The sequence below is a fragment of the Mercenaria mercenaria genome, chromosome 2 (genome assembly GCF_021730395.1).
Source record: "Mercenaria mercenaria strain notata chromosome 2, MADL_Memer_1, whole genome shotgun sequence".
NCBI lineage: Eukaryota > Metazoa > Mollusca > Bivalvia > Venerida > Veneridae > Mercenaria > Mercenaria mercenaria.
This window is the reverse complement of record NC_069362.1, coordinates 99,923,852-99,946,646: the sequence shown is the minus strand read 5'-3', so window position 1 is coordinate 99,946,646 and position 22,795 is coordinate 99,923,852. Positions and strand designations below refer to the sequence as shown.

General features: G+C 36.5%; 1 protein-coding gene across 1 annotated transcript in view; it reads left to right on the top strand.

Moving 5' to 3' along the window:
• Nucleotides 1-22,795, top strand: part of LOC123564713 (dynein axonemal heavy chain 3-like) — a 77,587-nt gene that overhangs the window by 43,003 nt on the left and 11,789 nt on the right. The window contains exons 34-52 of the mRNA XM_053527486.1: nucleotides 34-191; nucleotides 725-989; nucleotides 2,747-2,932; nucleotides 3,106-3,332; nucleotides 3,645-3,848; nucleotides 4,189-4,316; nucleotides 4,552-4,676; nucleotides 7,481-7,666; nucleotides 10,699-10,866; nucleotides 11,377-11,510; nucleotides 11,972-12,257; nucleotides 12,860-13,027; nucleotides 13,253-13,470; nucleotides 13,913-14,120; nucleotides 14,738-14,998; nucleotides 15,690-16,199; nucleotides 16,395-16,580; nucleotides 17,018-17,260; nucleotides 18,375-18,535. Of these exons, the coding sequence (XP_053383461.1) occupies nucleotides 34-191; nucleotides 725-989; nucleotides 2,747-2,932; nucleotides 3,106-3,332; nucleotides 3,645-3,848; nucleotides 4,189-4,316; nucleotides 4,552-4,676; nucleotides 7,481-7,666; nucleotides 10,699-10,866; nucleotides 11,377-11,510; nucleotides 11,972-12,257; nucleotides 12,860-13,027; nucleotides 13,253-13,470; nucleotides 13,913-14,120; nucleotides 14,738-14,998; nucleotides 15,690-16,199; nucleotides 16,395-16,580; nucleotides 17,018-17,260; nucleotides 18,375-18,535 (4,022 nt within the window). The remainder of the gene's footprint in view (nucleotides 1-33; nucleotides 192-724; nucleotides 990-2,746; nucleotides 2,933-3,105; nucleotides 3,333-3,644; nucleotides 3,849-4,188; nucleotides 4,317-4,551; nucleotides 4,677-7,480; nucleotides 7,667-10,698; nucleotides 10,867-11,376; nucleotides 11,511-11,971; nucleotides 12,258-12,859; nucleotides 13,028-13,252; nucleotides 13,471-13,912; nucleotides 14,121-14,737; nucleotides 14,999-15,689; nucleotides 16,200-16,394; nucleotides 16,581-17,017; nucleotides 17,261-18,374; nucleotides 18,536-22,795) is intronic.

Genomic DNA, 22,795 nt, shown 5'->3' with positions numbered 1-22,795 from the left:
AGTATGACAAATATTTACTGTCAATATTTATAGGTGAGTGACCTGATCATTCAGACCAATGAGACGGCCAGACAAACGTTCTTCCTCCACACATTCCTGTCTCATGAAAGACCTCTACTATTTGTTGGTCCAACTGGTACAGGAAAATCAGCCATAACTAACAGCCATCTCTTAGGATTGCCAAAGGACTTGTAAGTTTGTTGCTAGGCTTGGCTTTCTTATGGTAGAAAAATGTTGCGTCTGCTTTTTTATTTGGCTATACCATAAAATATTAAAAAATTGCCATTTTGACTCTTTTTCCCTGGATCTATCTTAAACTTTCAGAAAGTCTAAGTTAGCATACACATGTTAAAAAAATGATAAAAATGTTTTTAAAAATCTATGAAAAGTACGTTATTGCCTATAAAATTGAAACAATTTAAGATATTGTCAAAATTCAAGATGTTCCATCTGCCTCCCTTGGAGACCTGTAGATTGTGTTTTAAAGATCTTGCAAAATAGAGAAAAAAATGCAAATTTGATGGATCAAACAGCTAGGCAGAGGAGGCCTTTCTTGCTTTAATTTTACAGTTTGCCAGTATTTGATACTCAACAACTTTTGTGTGAAAATTCAGATAATAATTTTCCTATATCCATTATACAGGTTAGCACCTGAATCCTCATTGAATTTATACCTTATGAAAATGGTTGATTGTAATATCTAAATTAATTGCATTGTTCATAGGTATGTACCAAACTTGCTGAACTTCTCTGCAAGGACATCAGCTAACCAGACACAGGATATCATCATGTCAAAATTGGATCGTAGACGTAAAGGCGTGTTTGGTCCTCCCATGGGTAAGAAATCTGTCGTGTTCGTTGACGATCTGAACATGCCACAGAAAGAGAAGTACGGAGCCCAGCCTCCGATTGAGTTACTTCGACAATGGCAGGATCACGGTCATTGGTATGACAGGAAGGATACATCAAAACTTTTCCTCGTTGATGTGGTGAGTAACATGGGCAACATTTTCATCGATATTATTGTTGGATGTTTTTTGGGGGATGGGGGTGAGATGTTTGACTTAAAAAATAACTCATAGCCTTTTGCTTCTATTTCTACATGGTGAAATGCATTAGAAAAATAGTTATCATATACTTTACACATTTTTAATCCCCCGCCGTGGCGGAGGGATTATAGGAATGGTCTGCATCCGTCCATCATTCCGTCCGTTCTTCCGTCCGTAACAAAATCGTGTCCGGTCCATATCTCCTAAACCCCTTGAAGGATTTTCATGAAACTTGGGTCAAATGATCACCTCATCAAGACGATGTGCAGAACCCATGAGTCAGCCTTGTCGGTTCAAGGTCAAGGTCACAACTCAAGGTCAAAGGTTTGAGCCTGCCATTTTGTGTCCGCTCTATATCTCATAAACCCCTTGAAGGAATTTTATAAAACTTGGGTCAAATGATCACCTCATCAAGACGATGTGCAGAACCCATGAGTCAGCCATGCCGGCTCAAGGTCAAGGTCACAACTTAGGGTCAAAGGTTTTGAGCCTTCCATTTTGTGTCCGCTCTATATCTTCTAAACTCCTTGAAGGATTTTCATGAAACTTGGGTCAAATGATCACCTCATCAAGACAATGTGCAGAACCCATGGGTCAGCCTTGTTGACTCAAGGTCAAGGTCACAACTCAAGGTCAAAGGTTTGAGCCTTCCATTTTGTGTCCGCTCTATATCTCCGAAACTGCTTGAAGGAATTTTATCAAACTTGTGTCAAACGATCACCTCATCAAGACGATGTGCAGAACCCATGAGTCAGTCATGCCTGCTCAAGGTCAAGGTCACAACTTAGGGTCAAAGGTTTGAGCCTTCCATTTTGTGTCCGCTCTATATCTCCTAAACTCCTTGAAGGATTTTCATCAAACTTGGGTCAAACGATCACCTCACCAAGGCAATGTGCATAACTTACGAGTCAGCCATGTCGGCTCAAGGTCAAGCTCACAACTGAAGGTCAAAGGTTTGAGCCTTCCATTTCGTGTCCGCTCTATATCTCCTAAACCCCTTGAAGGAATTTTATAAAACTTGGGTAAAATGATTACCTTATCAAAACGATGTGCAGAAATTATGAGTCAACCATACCAGCTCAAGGTCAAGGTCACAACTAAGGGCCGAAGGTTTGAGCCTTCCATTTTGTGTCCACTCTGTATCTCCTAAACCCCTTGAAGGATTTTCATCAAACTTGGGTCAAATGATCACCTCATCAAGAACTCATGTGTCAGCCATGTCAACTCAAGGTCAAGGTCACAACTGAAGGTCAAAGGTTTCAGCTCTGTACCTCCTGAACCCCTTGAAGGATTTTCATGAAACTTGGGTCAAATGATCACCTCATCAAGACGTTGTGCAGAATTCGTGAGTCAACCATGTCAGTTCAAGGTCAAGGTCACAGCTAAAATCAAAGGTTTACCCTTTCACCATCCATAGCAGTGGCGGGGGATTTAGCTGTCTTTTAGACTGCCTTGTTTTGTTTTGTTTTGACCAGTATCATGTAAAATGAGAACTATTTGAGTTTTTGGAAAAGGTAATATTAAACTTTAATATATTAGTTATTGAAAAGGCACAGTAATATGTAAAGTTTATAATTGTTTTTGGCTGGCAAAATACTGCCTCAACCTGTGGCTATTCTACCATAGATCTTCACTTATGTACAGGAACAACATGTTGTTCAGTAAATAAAAATCAGCTTTTTCTTTTTTGATTTCAGTTGATTGTAGCTGCTATGGGCCCACCAGGTGGAGGTAGAAATGATATTACTGGTCGTTTCACACGTCACATGAATGTGATCACAATAGATGAGTTTGAGGACAGTACTATGACGAGGATATTCACTAATATTACTGACTGGCACTTTGGCAAGGGATTCGAGGGGGCATTTGTCCGTAACGGAAAGGTTAGCTTGAACATTTAGTGATTTATTTCTTTTTTTTTTTCTAACAAATTTTGTAATTTCAGTTAAGTAAGTGATGTACAAGTTTGTGTTTATAGCGGATTATGTAGTAAAGATTTTTACAATGCTTATGTGTGTCAGAAAACTGTAAAAAGGAATATGATTTGTGCTTTCAGCTATTGGTTCAAGCTACTATGGGTGTATACAAAGAGGCAATTGCGAATTTCCTTCCCACACCTACAAAAAGTCATTATGTCTTTAACTTGCGTGACTTCGCACGTGTAATTCGTGGTGTACTGTTGGTACCAGCCTCATGCATGACAGAAACAGAGAAACTACATAGACTATGGGTGCATGAAGTATATCGAGTCTTCTATGACCGTCTTACTGATCATGCAGACAGGTGAGGGTTCTTTTGGTTTTCTTTGATACAGTTTCAATGCAGTACAGTCAAAACTGTGCTTAAAGCCATTTGTTAACAAAGGCTGTCTGTGAACACAGTCTATAGCTTTTTGAATTAAGTGTGTGAACAGACTTTCTGTTAATATATTCTGTGTTCTACTATATAAGATGTGCACTCTTTAAACGTAATAGACAATGTTCTTTATGTATACGAACATGTTAATATTATGTTACAGAGATACGAAGTAATTGTTCACATTTTCAGATACGAATTTGGGTCTAAATATATGTTTAACAACTATTCTATTTTCAGGGAAAAGTTTTTCTCTATAGTAAAGGAGCAGTGTCAGGATCATTTCAAAGTTAATATTGACAAAGTGCTTGGTCACCTGTCTCGGAGTGGTACTGTTATAGATGACAATGTTCGTAGCTTGTTCTTTGGTGACTACATGCAGGCAGAAACGAAGGCGTATAATGAAGTTACAGATTTCAAGGCTCTTACCGAAACTATGGAAGGGTACGTTTTGGATTTTTCCAACTTTTTTCTTCATTTGAAATTTTCAATTTCTTGTTGAAAAATTGTTATGATTAATTGGAGTTATTTGAATTAATTGGAAATCTTGAAAGATGTTGATATTACTGAAGGTATGTTATATACTGGGTGCGCATAATACATGGGTATTTATGGTATTTTTTGTTTTAAGCTTTTGGTATCATTGCACTATGTGCATTATTTTTTGTAAATTCCATTGAAAATACACTGACAAGTAAATATGTGTAACTAATATGTTTGAAATAAGCATCAAAATACAGCATCAACAACTAACAAATAAACTTTATACTGTTTTATTTTTCAGCTATCTCGATGAGTATAACATGATTAGCAAAGCACCAATGCATCTAGTCATGTTTAAGTTTGCTATTGAACATATTTCACGTGTTAGCCGTGTATTACTACAGGATAATGGACATGCCCTTCTTGTTGGTGAGCTTATTTTACACAGAGTTGTAATTGTTCTATTAATACATTGTAATGTTGTCTTTTAAATCAGAATGTAAATCTGTCAAAGTGTGTGATAAATAGATCAGTTGTTACAGTAAAAACATTCACAAATTTGAAAAAGTAAAGAAGCACAAACTTTAGTAGATAGATTCTTTTATTTTCTCCATTCATGAAGAGCACAAACAGTTTGTTCTTACATTCTATATTGTGTGTGCAGGTATTGGTGGTAGTGGACGTCAGAGTGCAGCTAAACTTGCAGCCTTTATGGCAGATTTCGACCTGTTTGTTATAGAGATTACTAGAAATTATACCTCCTCAGAGTGGAGAGAGGACATTAAAAAGGTCAGTAATTAATGATTTTGCTGTGCATTTATATTATAAGTATTCGAAACAGACTAGTTTCTATGTATTTCCTGATTGAGACAGTCAGCAAAAGTGAATCCCCAAAAACAAAGTGGAAATACATGCATTTTTCAAGTAAAAATCCAGCTGAAATAGATGTGTATGTAAAAAGGGTGGAGGAAATTATAGCATTTATCCCAATATACCAAGTTCTTCCTGTTACCAGTAGAAATAATAACTTTACAAATATGACTTTATTATACGCCCGAAGGGACGTATTATGTTATGACGCTGCTGTCCGTCTGTCTGTCTGTCTGTCTATCCGTCCGTCTGTCCGTTAGCAATTTCGTGTACACTCTGTAACTCTTGAACCCCTTGAAGGATTTCAAGGAAACTTTACACAAATGTTCACCACACCGAGACGATGTGCAGAGCGCATGTTTTGGATGTCTCACTTCAAGGTCAAGGTCACAGGAGTCAAAGGTCATATCAGTTTGTTTCGTGTCCGCTCTGTAACTCTTGAACCCCTTGAAGGATTTCAAAAAAACTTGACACAAATGTTCACCACACCAAGGTGACATGCAGAGTGCATGTTCCGGATGACTTGCTTCAAGGTCAAGGTCACACTTAGGGGTCAAAAGTCATATCAGTTTGTTTCGTGTCCGCTCTGTAACTCTTGAACTGCTGGAAGGATTTTAAAGAAACTTGGCAGAAATGTTCACCACATTGTAACGATGTGCAGAGCGCATGTTCCGGATGACTCGCTTCAAGGTCAAGGTCACACTTAAGGGTCAAAGGTCACATATGACTGCTTTGTGTATATTGCTCTGCATTGCAGTGCTCTTGTTTTTATTTGGCAGATCTCTTTTTTGTACTTACAATAATTTTTTTTTTTGAATTACTTCCCTTTTATGTTACTATAAATAGCTTATTTTGAAACTTTTTTATTATTGGCCGTAGGGAAAAACTGAGACTACTATTCTGTGGTACAACATGGATGGTACCTCCAATTTTAAGGTGTATTTTTACATACCTGTACCTGATAAGGATTTTTTTTTGTAGACTTTGAATATTTTTTTTGTGGACTTAGATTTGTTTTTTGAAGTTTTCGTTTTGTTGTTCCAGTCCTTTGGGGCTACAACAGTCAAGTTCTTAAAATTTTGCTCCCATCCTATGATGTAAGCTTTCGGGCGTATATTGCCCCGCTTGGCGGCGCTCTTGTTTTGACTGGGGCAGTCTTTTTAAGGTTTCGATGGAGGCCTTGAGAAACAAAAATCAAACAACACCAAATCATAGAAAGAAAGAGTTGTTTGACATGAAAATTGAACAGCATGTAAAACATGTATATTACTTTACGAAACAAGTGTCAGTATACTGATATAAACATTGAATTCCGGAAAAGGGCTGCCTAAAGGGGCTCCACTTCCGGACAGTTAAACGCCTTTAAAAACTCACCATTTTCAAAGAACAGTTACACATGTTTGTTTTGATGCATTTGCAATAGCGTGCGAGTGGTGAAATTTCACGTAACAAGGTGGAACATAGTTTTCAGCAATTGTTTATCATTTTTTCTTTACAAATGGCATTCATTTTCAAAGGGAGACAACTTTTCTCAAAGATTACTTAAAATAATCGGAAAAAGTTGTTTCCCTTTGAAAATGAATGCCATTTGTACTTAAAATAATCAGGAACAGTTGTCTCCCTTTGTAAATGAATGCCATTTGTAAAGAAATAAAGATAAACAATTGATGAAAACTGTGTTCCACCTTGTTATGCGAAATTTCACCACTCGCACGCTATTGCAAATGCATCAAAACGAACATGTGTAACTGTTCTTTGAAAATGGTGAGTTTTTAAAGGCGTTTAACTGTCCGGAAGTGGAGCCCCTTTAGGCAGCCCTTTTCCGGAATTCAATGTTTATATCAGTATACTGACACTTGTTTCGTAAAGTAATATACATGTTTTACATGCTGTTCAATTTTCATGTCAAACAACTCTTTCTTTCTATGATTTGGTGTTGTTTGATTTTTGTTTCTCAAGGCCTCCATCGAAACCTTAAGAAAAGTCAAACTGCATGCAAGAGTTGCTTCCCTTCAACTTCAGTGGGTAAGGGAGATGACTGCGTAGAAGATTGAAGAAAATAATTATTATTTTATTAGTCCGATTTCTTTATTTCTAAAGCATCAACTTCAAACACTTATGCAGCATTATCGTTAATTTAACACATTTAAATGTACATCAACTGAAAATTACTTTTATAAAAGATTCATCAAAAACACACTATGTGAAGTAAGATGCACATAATGCCACTTTAAAGATCCCATCTGTTTCGTATTAGATATGGAAAGTGAAAAGAAGTTGTCAGTACTAGACATTAATGACTTTTCTCTTCAATTTTTATAGGGAAGTTGTGAGGATTAAATTTTAATGGTTTTCCTCTTCCACATGTATAGGGAGATGTCAGTACTGGATATTAATGCTTTCCTTTTCCACCTGTACAGAGAATTCTCGGTACCGGTACTGGATATTAATAACTTTCCTCTTCCATCTGTGTGAGGAAGTTGTCAGTATGAGATTTTTATGACTTTCCTCTTCTACCTTTGTGGGAAAGTTGTCAGTACTACCAGTATTGGATAAAAATTCCAGTATGTTGATTGACACGTGTTGTAATGGAATTATTACTGGAAATCAAAATTAAATCCAACAGTATGAAGCAAACCAAAATCTCAGCATCAGTGCAGGAATCAGAATTCATATTTAAACTGGTTCAAAATCTTGATTCCCTGTTGAATGATTTTTTTCAGCTTTTCCTCAAAACTGGGAGTGAGGGCAAACCAACAGTGTTCCTGTTCACAGACACACAGATCAAAGATGAGTCATTCATGGAGGACATCAGTATGATACTGAACACCGGAGATGTACCAAACCTGTTTGCCCAAGATGAAAAAGCAGAACTTACTGAGAAAATGCAGGCAGTTGCTAGACAAGAGGTATTGTATTAAATTTCTAGAATTAGTTACTCATAGGAAAGAATTGAATCTAGAATTTAGTTGTTTTTAGCAGATTTTCAAGAAAAATGAAAAATTAATATTTGTTTGGTAACTTAAATTTTTCTTAATTTTTCTTGACTTTATAGAGAGATTGGACTTTTTTGTACTTAATTTAGTTGCTTGAACACAGTTTCTCTTTTATAAACTCATAAATGAACCTGAAATAAGACTAACTGAGACCACAGGAATGGTAGTTCAGAAATTGTAACAGGACTACAAAATGAATACTTTTGTGACATTTTTTTAGTTATTCTGGTGAACGTTTATGTGATATGTTTGGGCTCTTTCAGGCTTATATGGCCAAAGTGGTTGGTTTCTTTTGTGACTTTGTTGTTTATCTGCTTAAATTTTCCCCTTGATCCTATGAGTATTTTTAACCTGTGTAATAAATTGTCTGATTAAAAAATAATGGAGGAATTACATTCCATAACCTAAATTTTTCTAGAAGAAAAAGTTCTTACTCATTTTGATTTTATATGAATTGTTTTACACATATATTTGCAAATTAAATCCTATCTAAGTATGAAGAATGTGTAACTGAATGGTTATTTTTAAAAGATTATATACATAGAACTACATTTTGAATAGTATTTGAAATAAATATTGTTAACTGCTTCATTGCTTTTCAATGCTTTATTGCAGTTTTCTTTTAAAGGAAATTCAGTTGAAGTGCTTTTGCTAAAATGTTGCAAATAGAATAGTGTTGAAGTAAAATTACCTGAAGATAGTACATTTCTGTAATATGTTATATTAGCTATAAGAACATCACATTTGTTCCACTTTCACTCAAAAGAATGGTTTACTATAACTTTAAGCATTAAAACCTTACTTCAAAGAAATTGACTGAACATGTCCTGTTTTAAGATATTTAATTTCACCATTCCTTGTGTTATACATTAAGTGCTTCTTACAATACCTATATATTTGTTATGTTAAGAATGAAAAGAAGGAAGGTGCCGAGGGCGGAAGATTGTCAGCAGACGGCGGTCCACGTACACCTAGTCCTCAGACTAGCAATGACGCTTCAAACATGTACTCTTATGAGAGTGAATTTTATGCTGGGGTGATTATTACGTGGGATCTGGATATTGTCACATGTGATATTGTTCTGCATGACTGAAAATTGTACAAGCTGTTCTTAAAATTGCCAGGGACTGTCATGGCCCGAGTGGTTTAGGTCATGTCCTTTGAATCTCTTGTGCCCTCACTGCTGTGGGTTCAGAATCTTGCCTTTGGTGTAGAATTTTTCATGTTAGGAAACTGTTCAACTAGCTTACAGAAGGTCGGTGGTTCTACCAAGGTGCACTCTTGTGCCTGAAATACATTTTCGAGGGGCACCAGGTACTTCCACCACGGTCAAAATCTGGAAAGTGCTTTTTTTGCAAATAATTATGTTGGTGTGACATTTACCATCACTCATCCTCCAACCCCCCGCCACCACTGAAAGGAAATTAAAGAAAATTTTAGCATTCATTTGTTTGTGTGGTATGCTGAAATATGTGTGACTCAAGTTCTTTTATGCTCTGAGTCCCCGCAATATTAATAGTATTACTACAGTGTTCAAAGAAAATTTAAGTCTACATTTCTGACTTAGGTTGTTCCAGCTATCATATTGAAATTCAGTGACTCTATCCAGGCGCCAGGCTGAGCTACAGTTTATGCCAGTAATTAAAACAGCAATAATATATGGAACAACAGCAGTGCAACATTTCTCCATCATGTTCAATTGGAAGGAAAATTTGACCAAAATTTCGACATCAAAGCTTTGATTATTTTAAGAACAGCTTTATCATGATATTCTGTATTTATGTATTGTAATTGAATTTGATGAATATGTGCTATATATTTGTTTGTCACAGCTTATGGAAGTCTACCAATTTGATTTTAGCACTATATCATATTGTTTGGTGAATTTTTGGAAAGTACCATTAAATTTTTATGCCCCCGGCATCTACTGATGCAGGAGGCATATAGTGATTGTCCTGTCCGTTTGTTCATTCGTTCTTCCGTTTCGTCCGTCCGTCCGTACGAGGTTAACCAAATGGGACCATTTCGTCTTGCATCAATACCCCTTACTAGAATGACTTGATACTAATTCAGATGTAACCTGTGACCATTCCTCATCTTCAGACATCAACTGACCTAAGTTTGACCTTGACCTCATTTTGGACTTAGGTTGCTTTATATGGGCCATCTCTTGGTTAACCAAATGGGACCGTTCGTCTAGCATCAATATCGCTTACAAGAATGAATTGATATTGATACAAATACAGATGTAACCTGTGACCATTGCTCATCTTCAAACATCACCTGACCTCAGTTTGACCTAGATCTTGACCTCATTTTGGACTTTGGTTGCTTTGTATCGACAAGGATGCCACCGGGGGCATCAAGCGTTTATTAAACGCAGCTACTTGTTTATTTTCGTATTTAATTTTGTATTTAAAAAAAAAATGAAGTTGAGAATATGTGATCTATAAATATCACTGACAGTGATTTGTACTCACTTGCTGTTTGATTCCTGTACAATGTGCAGTTTTGTTGTATTGTTTTACATGTGGGTCACATATTTTTGTGAAAGTGTAAATATGACTGGTTTCAAAGAGACTGCCTTTCTCAAATAACTTTATAAATCAGACTTTAAGATTTGGTTTGTAAAGTTTATGACTGTCTTGTCTTAAAATTCAAGTCTTAGCAGTACCATAGATGTGGACACTTTGCAGGATTTTTTAGGCTAGTGCTAAGCATATTTTTGGTAAAGTAAACAGTTACAATTTAAATCAATTCATCTTGTTTTATTGCAGTTCCGTATGTATTTTTAGATTTATTTTCAGATTGACTGTGCACCACTTATCCTTTTTGACATCAGCATGAGAAATTTTAACAATAATCTTGAAATAGGAAGTTATCTAGGCTAAAGCATTTTAGATAATATTTCATTTGTACATTTTTTGTTTCATATTATTTTGCAGGGTAAGAAGATGGAAGCGACCCCACTAGCGATGTACAACTTCTTCATAGATCGTGTCAGACAGAACCTCCATGTTGTTTTAGCTATGAGTCCTATTGGAGATGCATTTAGAAACAGATTGAGAATGTTTCCCTCACTTATTAATTGCTGTACCATCGACTGGTTCCAGGTAATTGACCAAACATTTTATTTGACTGGTTCCAAAATTTCCAGTGCAGCTTGGTAGCAGTGCAAAGAATTTTGTACATGTCATTTGTGTCAGTCAGATGTGTAATACTGTGACTACAAAAATGATATTTATTAAATTTATAACTCTTACCTATGGATTCCAAATTAATTTTAACCAGAGGCGTAGGCATGGTAGTTTGAAAAAAAATGTTCGGATAGAAAGATCTTTGGAAAACAGTTTTTGTGTAGTTGACTGGATTCCTTCATCATGATTTGCTGTTTTGAAGTCTCTTTTTATGCATGTTATTGACTAAAGTGGGAATTTGTGTGTGCTTATTGTTGACTGGTTCTATGCGAAAAGCAAACTTCTTCCTTGAAATGATACATAATTAGGAAGTAGATTTTCATTTAGTGGACACGGATGTAATCCAAAAAAGCAAAATTGATAGAAGTTTTAAAACTGAATGGAACTTCACTGCAAATGTTACTAATGGTTTATGTTATATTTAAGACCTGGCCTTCAGATGCTCTAGAGATGGTAGCTAACAAATTCCTTGAAGATGTAGAACTCGAAGATAATATTAGACTCGGTGTTGTCAGCATGTGTAAAGTTTTCCATGAGAGTGTCTTTACACTCTCAGAAAGGTTTGTATTCTTTATAACTCTGACATTGAATTAATTCCAATAAATTAATGTATATATAGCTACTGTTTATAGCAGTTAAGAAAGTTTTTTTCATACTGAAGATTTTATGATATTCACGATGGATGTTTTTTTGCTAATTTGCACAAGTCAACTTGAGAATTCAAGACACTTTTTGAATATCAGACAGTTTTGTCACTGAGAGAAAAAAATTCTCCAAAGCATGAATTGTATGGACAGTGATTAGGGCAGTTGTCTGTCAAAGCGTGGAATAAACAGGACAAGAAAATGACTAATGTCTACAGAATATTAGGTCAGAACAATAAATTTACTGGCACTTTTTTCTGTGCCGTTTTTGCGTCTTAAGTTATCTGTTTAAAAAAAAATCGGAAAAGTCAATTTCAAAGCAGTGAATTATGGGAAGAAAATAACAAAATCTTAAAGATACAGTTCTTATATTTTAGGTTCTTTGACTTGTTACGTCGCCATAACTATGTAACACCAACCTCCTACTTAGAATTGATTCTAACTTTCAAAAAACTGCTGGGGATCAAACGAGATGCCATAATGTTACTGAGAAATAGATACCTGACTGGTCTCGAGAAACTTGAGTTTGCCGCGTCACAGGTATCAGTTATGCAGCAGGAGCTGAGAGATCTACAGCCAGAACTGATCAAAACATCGGCAGAAACTGAGAAACTTATGATCAAGATTGAACAGGACACTGTAGAGGTGGAGGCGAAAAAAGAGGTATGTGGTTGAAGCTTTCTGAATGGTTTTTGGTAGTTTAAGCTCATTTAATTTAAATGTATTGGTTGTAGCTATAATTTTAAATTGTTGGGGTATTTATCACAAATTATGTTAACAACACAGAGTGACTGATTTCTTCAAACTAGAACTCCTGCGAAATAGGAATTATGGATACTGTGGACAAATTTTGCATTGCTGACAGTGGTAATAGAGTATCAACATCGTATGCAGGAGGTCAAGGTTCGATCCTTGGCTGTGTCATACCATAGACTTCATAAAAATGTTACAGGTGGTTTCCTTGCTTGATGCTCAGCATTGAGAAGATAGCTGTAGGATTGATCAGAATTATGTGACTGTTTGGGTATCATGTCATGTGTCTGCGGCACGATAGTCCATGGAAGTACCACTCTAAAGCTGGGCATTGTGGTCACTGTTGCAAGTAGATGCCATCGCTGTATGACTGAAAAATTATCAAAAAGATGCAACACACATTATACAAACACTACTATTGACAGCATTGGTACCTTTGACCTCAGGGTCAGATGTTTCAGCATCACTGCACCTCCTAGATTATAAATGAGATTTTGTCATTTATCTTCCAGGTTGTAGCGGCAGATGAAGCTATAGCTAACGAGGCAGCTGCAGCAGCTCAGGCAATTAAGGATGAATGTGAAAGTGACCTTGCAGAGGCCATTCCTGCCCTTGAGGCTGCCATACAGGCTTTGAACACCCTAAAACCTGCTGATATCACTCTAGTCAAATCTATGAAGGTAAAAGAATTTGTATTATTATTGTTATATACCTTACTACTTAAGTAACGAATTAACTTGCTGTGATATTGGTACAGTGTATACTTACTAACACACATTCGGATCCTGGCTTATACTTACCGGTAATGATACTCTGTTTGGCCACACATTTGAATTTTACAACTAAGACCTTTCTTATCATAGTTTCAGTTATGTTAAGTTCATTTCTTATCGTGTATGTTTCAGAACCCCCCACCAGTAGTGAAACTTGTGATGGAGTCAATTTGTGTAATGTTTGCCTTCAAACCCGAGAGAAAACCAGACCCCTCAGGTTCTGGCAAGATGGTTGAGGACTACTGGGGACCATCTCAAAAGTTCCTGGGAGACATGAAGTTTCTGGATAAACTGAAAGCCTATGATAAAGATAATATTGCCCCAGCCGTTATCAAGAAAATCAGGGACAAGTAAGTGTCTTAGTGGAAATTGAAAGCCTGTTACGCAGGGATTTGATTCTTCAAGGTTTACATTTTTCCAAAGGCTTCTTTGACAAAATAGCCATTTGATGTCGGTTTGTATTTCAACATGCTTATACTTTTACATCAATCTGGCTTGCAGAAGGTTGATAATTCTTACAAGATCCTTGCCTCTGCCTGTAAAGATAGAAGTTGCACCTACAGTCTTACTCTTCTATCTTAAGCTTGAATGTTGTCATGTTACATTAACTATGTCAATGTAACAGAAACCCAACAAAAAACTACCTTCTGACATCTTTGCGGGATGTTCTTATCATGGAATCATTGACAACTATGATCCCACCTAATATCTTCTGAAAACGAAGCTGTAAAAGTAAGTGTCATGGTTGTATAATGTTGATTTCACTATTGTAAGTCTTTAATATTATTACAGGTATATTCCAAACCCAGAGTTTGATCCAGTGGTTATCAAGAATGCCTCCACAGCCTGTGAGGGTCTGTGTAGATGGGTAAAGGCCATGGACATCTACGACAAGGTCGCTAAGGTCGTGGCACCAAAGAAGATAAAGTTGGCAGGTGCTGAGTCAGAACTTGCTGTTCAGATGGACAAACTGAATGAGAAGCGTGCACAACTAAAGGAGGTTAGCACATTCAAAATACATTAGAAACTGGATATTTCAAATTCCGAAGGATCAAGCTTGTTATTTTGAAATAACCAAAATTCAACATTAAAATGATACTTTGAGCACATGTTTTCGGGACAGGATTTTCAAATGTCTTTGAGAATTTTGAGATAAGCGAGTTGGAGATAATGAGTTTCCACTGTAATTTGCATGCATTGTATTTTCTGCAGTTGAAATATTTTATGAACAGTAAGTTCTATGTTAATATTAGCATATTATGTTAAATACTCTAAATACCCTATAGGATCTATGTAGCTGAGTGTTTAAGGTCGGCTTTGATTAACTTACCCCTCAGTGCTGTGGGTCTGAGCTAACAGGAAGTACCTGCCTGTGTCTGTGATAATGCACAAAGGGGCTTCACGGGTCTTTCTCCACCAAGAAAAGCTGAAATGGTGCCATACGGTCTAAATATGTTAGTAAGACTTAAAACTTAAAACTCGACATTTATGTCTTTTAATTCTGAAAGATAGCTTTCTGCTAACACCTGAGCATCAATCAACAGTTTTTTGCTCAGGATTCTTACATTGACCAAACTTGTGAAATATGTTGTACTTGACTTTCATATAATAATTAAGGTGGCAGACAAATTGCAAGCACTGAATGATGAGTTTGAAACAATGACAAAGAAGAAGAAAGAGCTGGAAGACAACATCGACCTTTGCTCAAAGAAACTGGACAGAGCCGAGAAACTGATTGGTGGATTAGGTGGAGAGAAGGACAGATGGACTGAGGCAGCCAAAACACTTGGGGAAAAGTACACAAATATTACAGGAGACGTGTTGCTGTCATCTGGTGTTGTAGCTTACCTAGGTGCCTTCACTGTTGACTTCAGAAATGTTAGTGTCTTTATTTTCTTGTGTTTTTATTTCAAACCTTACTAAATGTATACCGTTGGACTTCGTTCTCTCGAAATCAACGGGGCAGGCAAAATTTGTTTGAGTTATCGGTAGTTCGAGCTATTGAACAATAATTATTACGTTATATAGGTATTTTGCCTGGACCTGATGATGAGTTTGAGTGAAGGCTAGTGTTCGAATTATTGGAGTTCAAGAGAACAGTGTTCCAGTGAATAAATATTGAAGATTAGCGACAATAATTAGTGTCTCAGCCATAAACCTAGGACATCCATTTATATAAAGTGTATCAATTTACGTAATAATTCCGACATGATAAAAGTGTCTCATAAAATGCTTCGTAAAATAAATAGGAATTCATGGAACAGGATGAATACATGTTGCATATAATTGTTTTGAGAATTGTTTACCTTGATCCTCAATGATTTGTGAGATGATGAAGGTTCTCTTTTTTTTATTGGAACACAATGAAATCACAAGATGATGAATTTGCCATATTAGCTTAATATGAATTCATCCTGTTTTACAGGACTTTGTATCCAAATAAGCGGACTATTCCAATAACCAGTATTTAAATAAGTGGAATCAACTGTATTTAGTAATCAATTCTTTCACATTGCTATGTTCCCTGTATATTTATTTGTCTTCATTTTATCCATCTTTACTTTTTCAGGATATTACCCAAGACTGGCTGAGTGAGTGTAAGAAGAAAGAAATCCCATGCTCTAAAATATTCTCCCTGAATCAAACACTTGGCGATCCAGTGAAAATTCGTGCCTGGAACATAGCTGGTTTGCCAGTAGACAATTTCAGTATTGACAATGGTATTGTTGTGTACAACTCTCGCAGATGGCCCCTGATGATTGATCCACAAGGGCAGGCCAATAAGTGGGTGAAAAATCTGGAACGACAAAGTAATCTTGGTGTATTAAAACTTTCTGATGCAAATTATCTAAGATCATTGGAAAATGCTATTCAGTTTGGTTCTCCAATTTTGATAGAAAATGTGGGTGAGGAGCTTGACCCGATTCTGGAACCAGTTTTACAGAAGTTAACATTCCGGCAGCAAGGTGTAGACTATATCAAACTCGGCGACAATGTTATTGAATACTCTCCAGATTTCCGACTTTACATAACAACCAGACTGAGAAGTCCTCATTATCTGCCTGAAGTAGCTGTCAAGGTGAGTTGATTAGAAAATTATGTACATTTCATTACAGTTGTTTATAGAATAATTATATACATTTCATTACTCAAGTTGAGGAAAATTGATTTCTTGAACAATTTTTATTCCATGTTTTCAAACTTCTCATGTTTGTCTAATTATCTTCATGATCCTCCTGCAAAGTTGTAATTCAGTGTTCTCAACTTTTTTCAGGTATGTCTGGTAAACTTCATGATCACCCCTCAAGGTCTCGAGGACCAGTTGCTGGGTATTGTAGCTGCCAAGGAGAAGCCAGAACTGGAGGAGAAGAAAAATGAATTGATTCTAGAAAGTGCAGCTAACCAGAAACAACTGAAAGAGATTGAAGACAAGATTCTCGAAGTGTTGTCATCATCACAGGTAAAGCATTCTGGGTTTTTCTTTTTATGCCAAGATGGGGTATTAATAATTCATCAACTACTAATGGTTGTTCTAGGACCATGGTAGGAAGATAGAGATTCATGAGTAGCGTTTGGCTTTTTGTTTAGACACTGTCATTCTTTTTAACAGACTAAAAAGCTTCTTGAATTGCTTTCATGTGAAGATGCATTACATGCTGCCATAACTCTGTTTGCAATTCCTGAAATAATAGGCTTCTTTTATTTTCTGTTGTACCAGAATAGCAGAAAAGCCTTTCATGAACTTAGACTATATATGTAACTGTAAATTCAAACATTTTTACCGAAACCTAATTCAGCAGTCATACAATTCTTTTAAATAAGCTCTTTAAATGTTTAAATAAGCTCTTTAAATGTAGGTGAAATAATGCACTTACTGACAAATTTATATGTTTCCAGGGTAATATTCTAGAAGATGAGACAGCCATTAAGATTCTTTCATCATCCAAGGTGCTGTCACAGGAGATCGCAGCGAAACAAGAGATCGCCGAGCAGACGGAGCAGATGATTGATGAAACGAGGAACGGTTACAAACCTGTCGCCGTACACTCCTCTATACTCTTCTTTTGTATATCGGATCTCGCTAACATCGAGCCTATGTACCAGTACTCTCTTACATGGTTTATCAACCTTTATCTGCAGGTAAATTATATTTACTAGTGCTTAATAAAAAATTCAGTGTAGAATGAACACCATTTTTGAGACAATTGACAAAATGTACTTCTTGTACAGAGAAAAATACCAAATTGGAAGGAAAATATCTCTCTTTGTAGAGAGGTGATTGCTCTTCGAGGTGTATGGTAGACAAGTTATACTGTCCTGAAACCTTACCATGCTAAATTTCTATAATGAATTTATCCATGTTCCAATTTGGACAGTACCATTAACTGTGAAAAGGGGTGCTTACCAAAAAAAGATACTGACTGAATGACGAACAGTGCAGACCATGATCAGACTGCACGGATGTACAGGCTGATCTTGGTCTGCACTGGTCGCAAAGGCAGAATCACTTGCGCCAGCATGCTAAGGGTTAAATAGGGGTCTCAGTGGCTGAGTGGTTAAGGTTGGTGACTTTGAATCACTGGCCCCTCACAGCTGTAAGTTTGAAGTCTGGCTTGGAATGTAGAATTGTTTCATTAGAGGAAGCTATCCAGCTGGCTGCATAAGGTCAGTGGTTCTACCCAGGTGTCTGCCCATGCCTGAAATACTGCACAGAGTGGTACCTAGGGGCTTCCTTCACCATGCAAAGCTGGAAAAATGCAATATGACCTAAGGGTGTGTCAGTGTGATATTAAATGTAAATGGTAAGTCTGTACTGGAAGTTCACTAAACTAAAAAAATTTCTACTTACTTTTGTAAGTTTGATGTCCATGTCATGTTTTCTTAGAAAAGCAAACATTATAAAGACTAGAATATGTATGTTGAACACAGAATGATATTCTGAAGATGTTACTAGTAAATTGCACTGAAGTTTGAGTTTGAAAAGAAAGGTTCAGATGTATTGTTAATATAGGTTGTAATATAGTGAACAGTAAGTATTGGGCTATTCAGTTGTATTTAAAAAGATTTCATTACCAGAATATAAGTAAAGCCTGTGCACATATCAACCAAATAGATTGACCCACAAGCTTTGGTATTGTTAGAATTGATTCTCTTTCCAATTCATGGAAGACCTTCATTAAGTATGTTTCAGTAGAAAGTTCAGTAAATTTTCTTTCATCATTAAATCATGATAATTGTAACCTTGTTTTTTCAGTCAATAATGAACAGCCAACCTTCAGAGGAACTAGAAGAGAGAATATTCAACTTAAACGATCATTTTACCAACAGTATATACAAGAACGTGTGTCGCTCACTGTTTGAGAAGGATAAACTGCTGTTCTCATTTATTCTCTGTGTTAACATTCTCAAAGGACAGTAAGTTAACATTTTTTATTGTTTCTAATTAGTGTGTTAATTAATTTATAACAATGTTGAAATACAAAATTAATGTTCTCACAATGTGTAGTGTACACATTAAATCACTGACTAGCTAAAGATAACTAACTTTATAATGTAATGTAGTGACCCATAATGACATTTGACTATTTTCTTGTGATTATTTATTTTCGTCTGCCATTTCTGCGTTCTGTAGCTCCCTAGAGTACCTGTTTTTTGTACCAGACAGGGATAAGGAGAAATCTTTAGAATCGTGTTTTTCTTTTGTACAAAATTTGGTTTTGGTCAAAAGGACTATTTCACAGAAATACAATTTTGTAGATTTCACATTTCGTAGAAAAAATGAATGGGAATTTTCTTTTTAGTGTTTCATTTCATGGATAGAGGTAACCGCAAAATGAACAAAAAAAATAGCCCCCATAAACATTAATGATTTTACAGTCTGGTATTTAACAGAGAATGCAAATGGCATTACAAGGTCACTACAGTAATTTTAATCCAGAATATGGAAAAATGAAATTCTAATGCCTTTTTGTGTGCCCTTTAATGTTTGCTACATATAACTTGTCACAAAGTCGCAGTATTGAATGAATCACCACTTACAACAAATTTAATTTGCTTTAAACTGTAGATTCAAAGTCACATGACAGTATAAATGATTATTTTCCAAATGTGTTGGGGATAAAAATAAACAAGCCGATTTTCTTTGAACACATACAATTGCAGAGGAAATGATTTTGTTTGTAAATTTAGAAATGTTTTCTTCAGTTTATGTACTTTGAGTCTACTGTATGTTTGAAAGCCTGTTGCATAGAATAATACTAACACTAATATGTTAACATGTATAAATAACTTAACATAAATGTTTTTTAACTTAGAATAAGAAGTAAAGGGTGAGTATTCAGGCAACATGATATTGCACACTGGATGCACGGGAATCTGGATTTTATCTTTATTCATGACATTTTATTTTCTAGATTTAATGCAAAAGGGTATGGGTTTGGTAATACTTCTTTGTGGTGTGCTGATACACATTTTTTAATGTGTTTTTTTTTTTGCTGAAATGGAGAGCTTTTTTTGAATTTCTTGCATAAATAGGTCTTGCAAGATGGAGAAACACTTTAAACTGCTTGTGTGTTGCTTTTTGGAGAGAATAAGAAATATCGGTTTTATGTCTTTTGTAGACATTAATTTTTTAAACCCAACCCCATTCATATTCATATGATCATCATAAAATATCTGTGGAAAGTGTGTTTGCATAAGCTTTTAACACTTTGAGAGCTGATCCAAATTACAGTAAAACACTGATTACTTGTGGACCCGCAGGGATGAGCAAAATGCTCAAATTATCCATAATGCGAGAGCCAGTGATGCTCAAGCGAGCAGTGTTTCACTGTATGTCAGTGCTTGCTTAAACTTAAGGTAGTTCTGCATGTTCTGATCAAAAGTTTTTCCTCAATGTAGAATTTGATTAACTTAACCTGCACAAACTATAATCATCCAACAAAATTGATAGTGAGGTGTTCTTCATTTTTGTTCATTTGAATTTCACATATCAACATTTTTCTGACTATATTTATGTCTCCCCCAGGAGGCATATTGTTTTTGCCCTGTCCGTCCGTCCGTCCGTACATCACACTTCATTTCCGAGCAATAACTGGAGAACCATTTGACCTAGAACCTTCAAACTTCATAGGGTTGTAGGGCTGCTGGAGTAGACGACCCATATTGTTTTTGGGGTCACTCCATCAAAGGTCAAGGTCACAGGGGCCTGAACATTGAAAACCATTTCCGATCAATAACTAGAGAACCACTTGACCCAGAATGTTGAAACTTCATAGGATGATTGATCATGAAGAGTAGATGACCCCTATTGATTTTGGGGTCACTCCATCAAAGGTCAAGGTCACAGGGGCCTGAACATTGAAAACCATTTCCAGTCAATAACTAGAGAACCACTTGACCCAGAATGTTGAAACTTCATAGGATGATTGGTCATAAAGAGTAATTGACCCCTATTGATTTTGGGGTCACTCCATCAAAGGTCAAGGACACAGGGGCCTGAACATTGAAAACCATTTCCGATGAATAACTAGAGAACCACTTGACCCAGAATGTTGAAACTTCATAGGATGATTGTACATGCAAAGTAGATGACCCCTATCGATTTTGGGGTCACTCCATTAAAGGTCAAGGTCACAGGGGCCTGAACATTGAAAACCATTTCCGGTCAATAACTTGAGAACCACTTGACCCAGAATGTTGAAACTTAATAGGATGATTGATCATGCAGAGTAGATGACCCCTAACGATTTTGGGGTCACTCTGTGAAAGGTCAAGGTCACAGGGGCCCAAAAATTGAAAACCATTTCCGGTCAGTAACTTGAGAACCACTTGACCCAGAATGATGAAACTTCATAGGATGATTGGTCATGCAGAGTAGATGACCCCTAACGATTTTAGGGTCACTCTGTTAAAGGTCAAGGCCACAGGGGCCTGAACATGGAAAACCATTTCCAATCAATAACTTCAGAACCTCTCGACCCAGAATGTTGAAACTTCATAGGATGATTGTTCATGCAGAGTAAATGACCCCTATTGTTTTTGGGGTCACTCCGTTAAAGGTCAAGGTCACAGGGGCCTGAACATTGATAACCAGTTCCGATGAATAACTTGAGAACCACTTGACCCAGAATGTTGAAACTTCATAGGATGATTGAACATGCAGAGTAGATGACCCCTATTGATTTTGGGATCAGTCTGTTAAAGGTCAAGGTCACAGTGGCCTGTTCATGTAAAAAAAAATTTGGAAATAACTTGAGAAGCACTTGACCTACAATGTTGAAACTTAATAGGATGATTGGACATGCAGAGTAGATGACCCCTATTTATTTTGAGGTCACTTGATCAAAGGTCAAGGTCACAGGAGCCTGAACAGTGACTTGAGAACCACTAAGCTTAGAGTGTTGAAATTTAGCGGGATGACTGGACATGCCAAATAGATGATCCCTATTGCAGCCAACCATCAGTGTCTCTTTGACTTTCGCTCCTGACCCCTATTGACTTCTTGCCTATAGGACTTTGCATTGGGGGAGACATGCGCTTTTTTACAAAAGCATTTTCTAGTTAATTCAAGAATTATTGTACCCCCCCCGACAACAAAGTTGTAAGGGGGGGTATACTGGTTTCAGGTTGTCTGTCTGTCTGTCCGTCTGTCTGTCTGTCCGTTACTAAGACGCAATCTTGTGCGCACCAACTCTCCTTATCCCCTTGACAGAATTTAATGAAACTTCACACAAGTGATCAGTACCAACAGTAGTTGTGCATGAAGCATGTTAGGTTCTTTTAGAAAAAAAAATTGCAGAGTTATGGGACTTTGTTTTTTTGTTACTATACTATATACATAGACACAATCTTGTGCGCACCATCTCTCCTCATCCCCTTGACAGAATTTAATGAAACTTCACACAAGTGATCAGTACCAACAGTAGTTGTGCATGGGGCATGTTAGGTTCTTTTAGAAAAAAAATTTGCAGAGTTATGGGACTTTGTTTTTTTGTTACTATACTATATACATAGACACAATCGTGTGCGCACCATCTCTCCTCATCCCCTTGACACAATTTAATGAAACTTCACACAAGTGATCAGTAACAACAGTAGTTGTGCATGTGGAATGATAGGTTCTTTCAGAAAAAAAATTTGCAGAGTTATGGGACTTTGTTTTTTTGTTACTATACTATATACATAGACACAATCTTGTGCGCACCATCTCTCCTCATCCCCTTGCCACAATTTAATGAAACTTAACACAAGTGATCAGTAACAACAGTAGTTGTGCATTAGGCATGTTAGGTTCTTTCAGCGACAAAAAATGCAGAGTTACGGGACTTTGTTTCCTGTTAACATACTATGTACATACAGTCTGCATATGCAATCTTGTGCGTGCCTAATCTACCAAACCCTTGCACACAATTTAATGAAACTTCACACAAGTGATCAGTACCAACCCTAGTTGTGCATGGTGCATGTTACATTCTTTTAGATAAATATTCTGCATAGTTATAAGACTTTGTTTTTTGTTACTATACTGTAACCATACAGTCCACATAATTATGCAATCTTGTGTGCGTCAAATTGCAATGTACTGTGTCAGTGCATGTGGGGGGTACATTCATCACCTTTAGTGATAGCTCTAGTTTATTTTGAATTATTTAAATTTCCGTATGCACAATACAA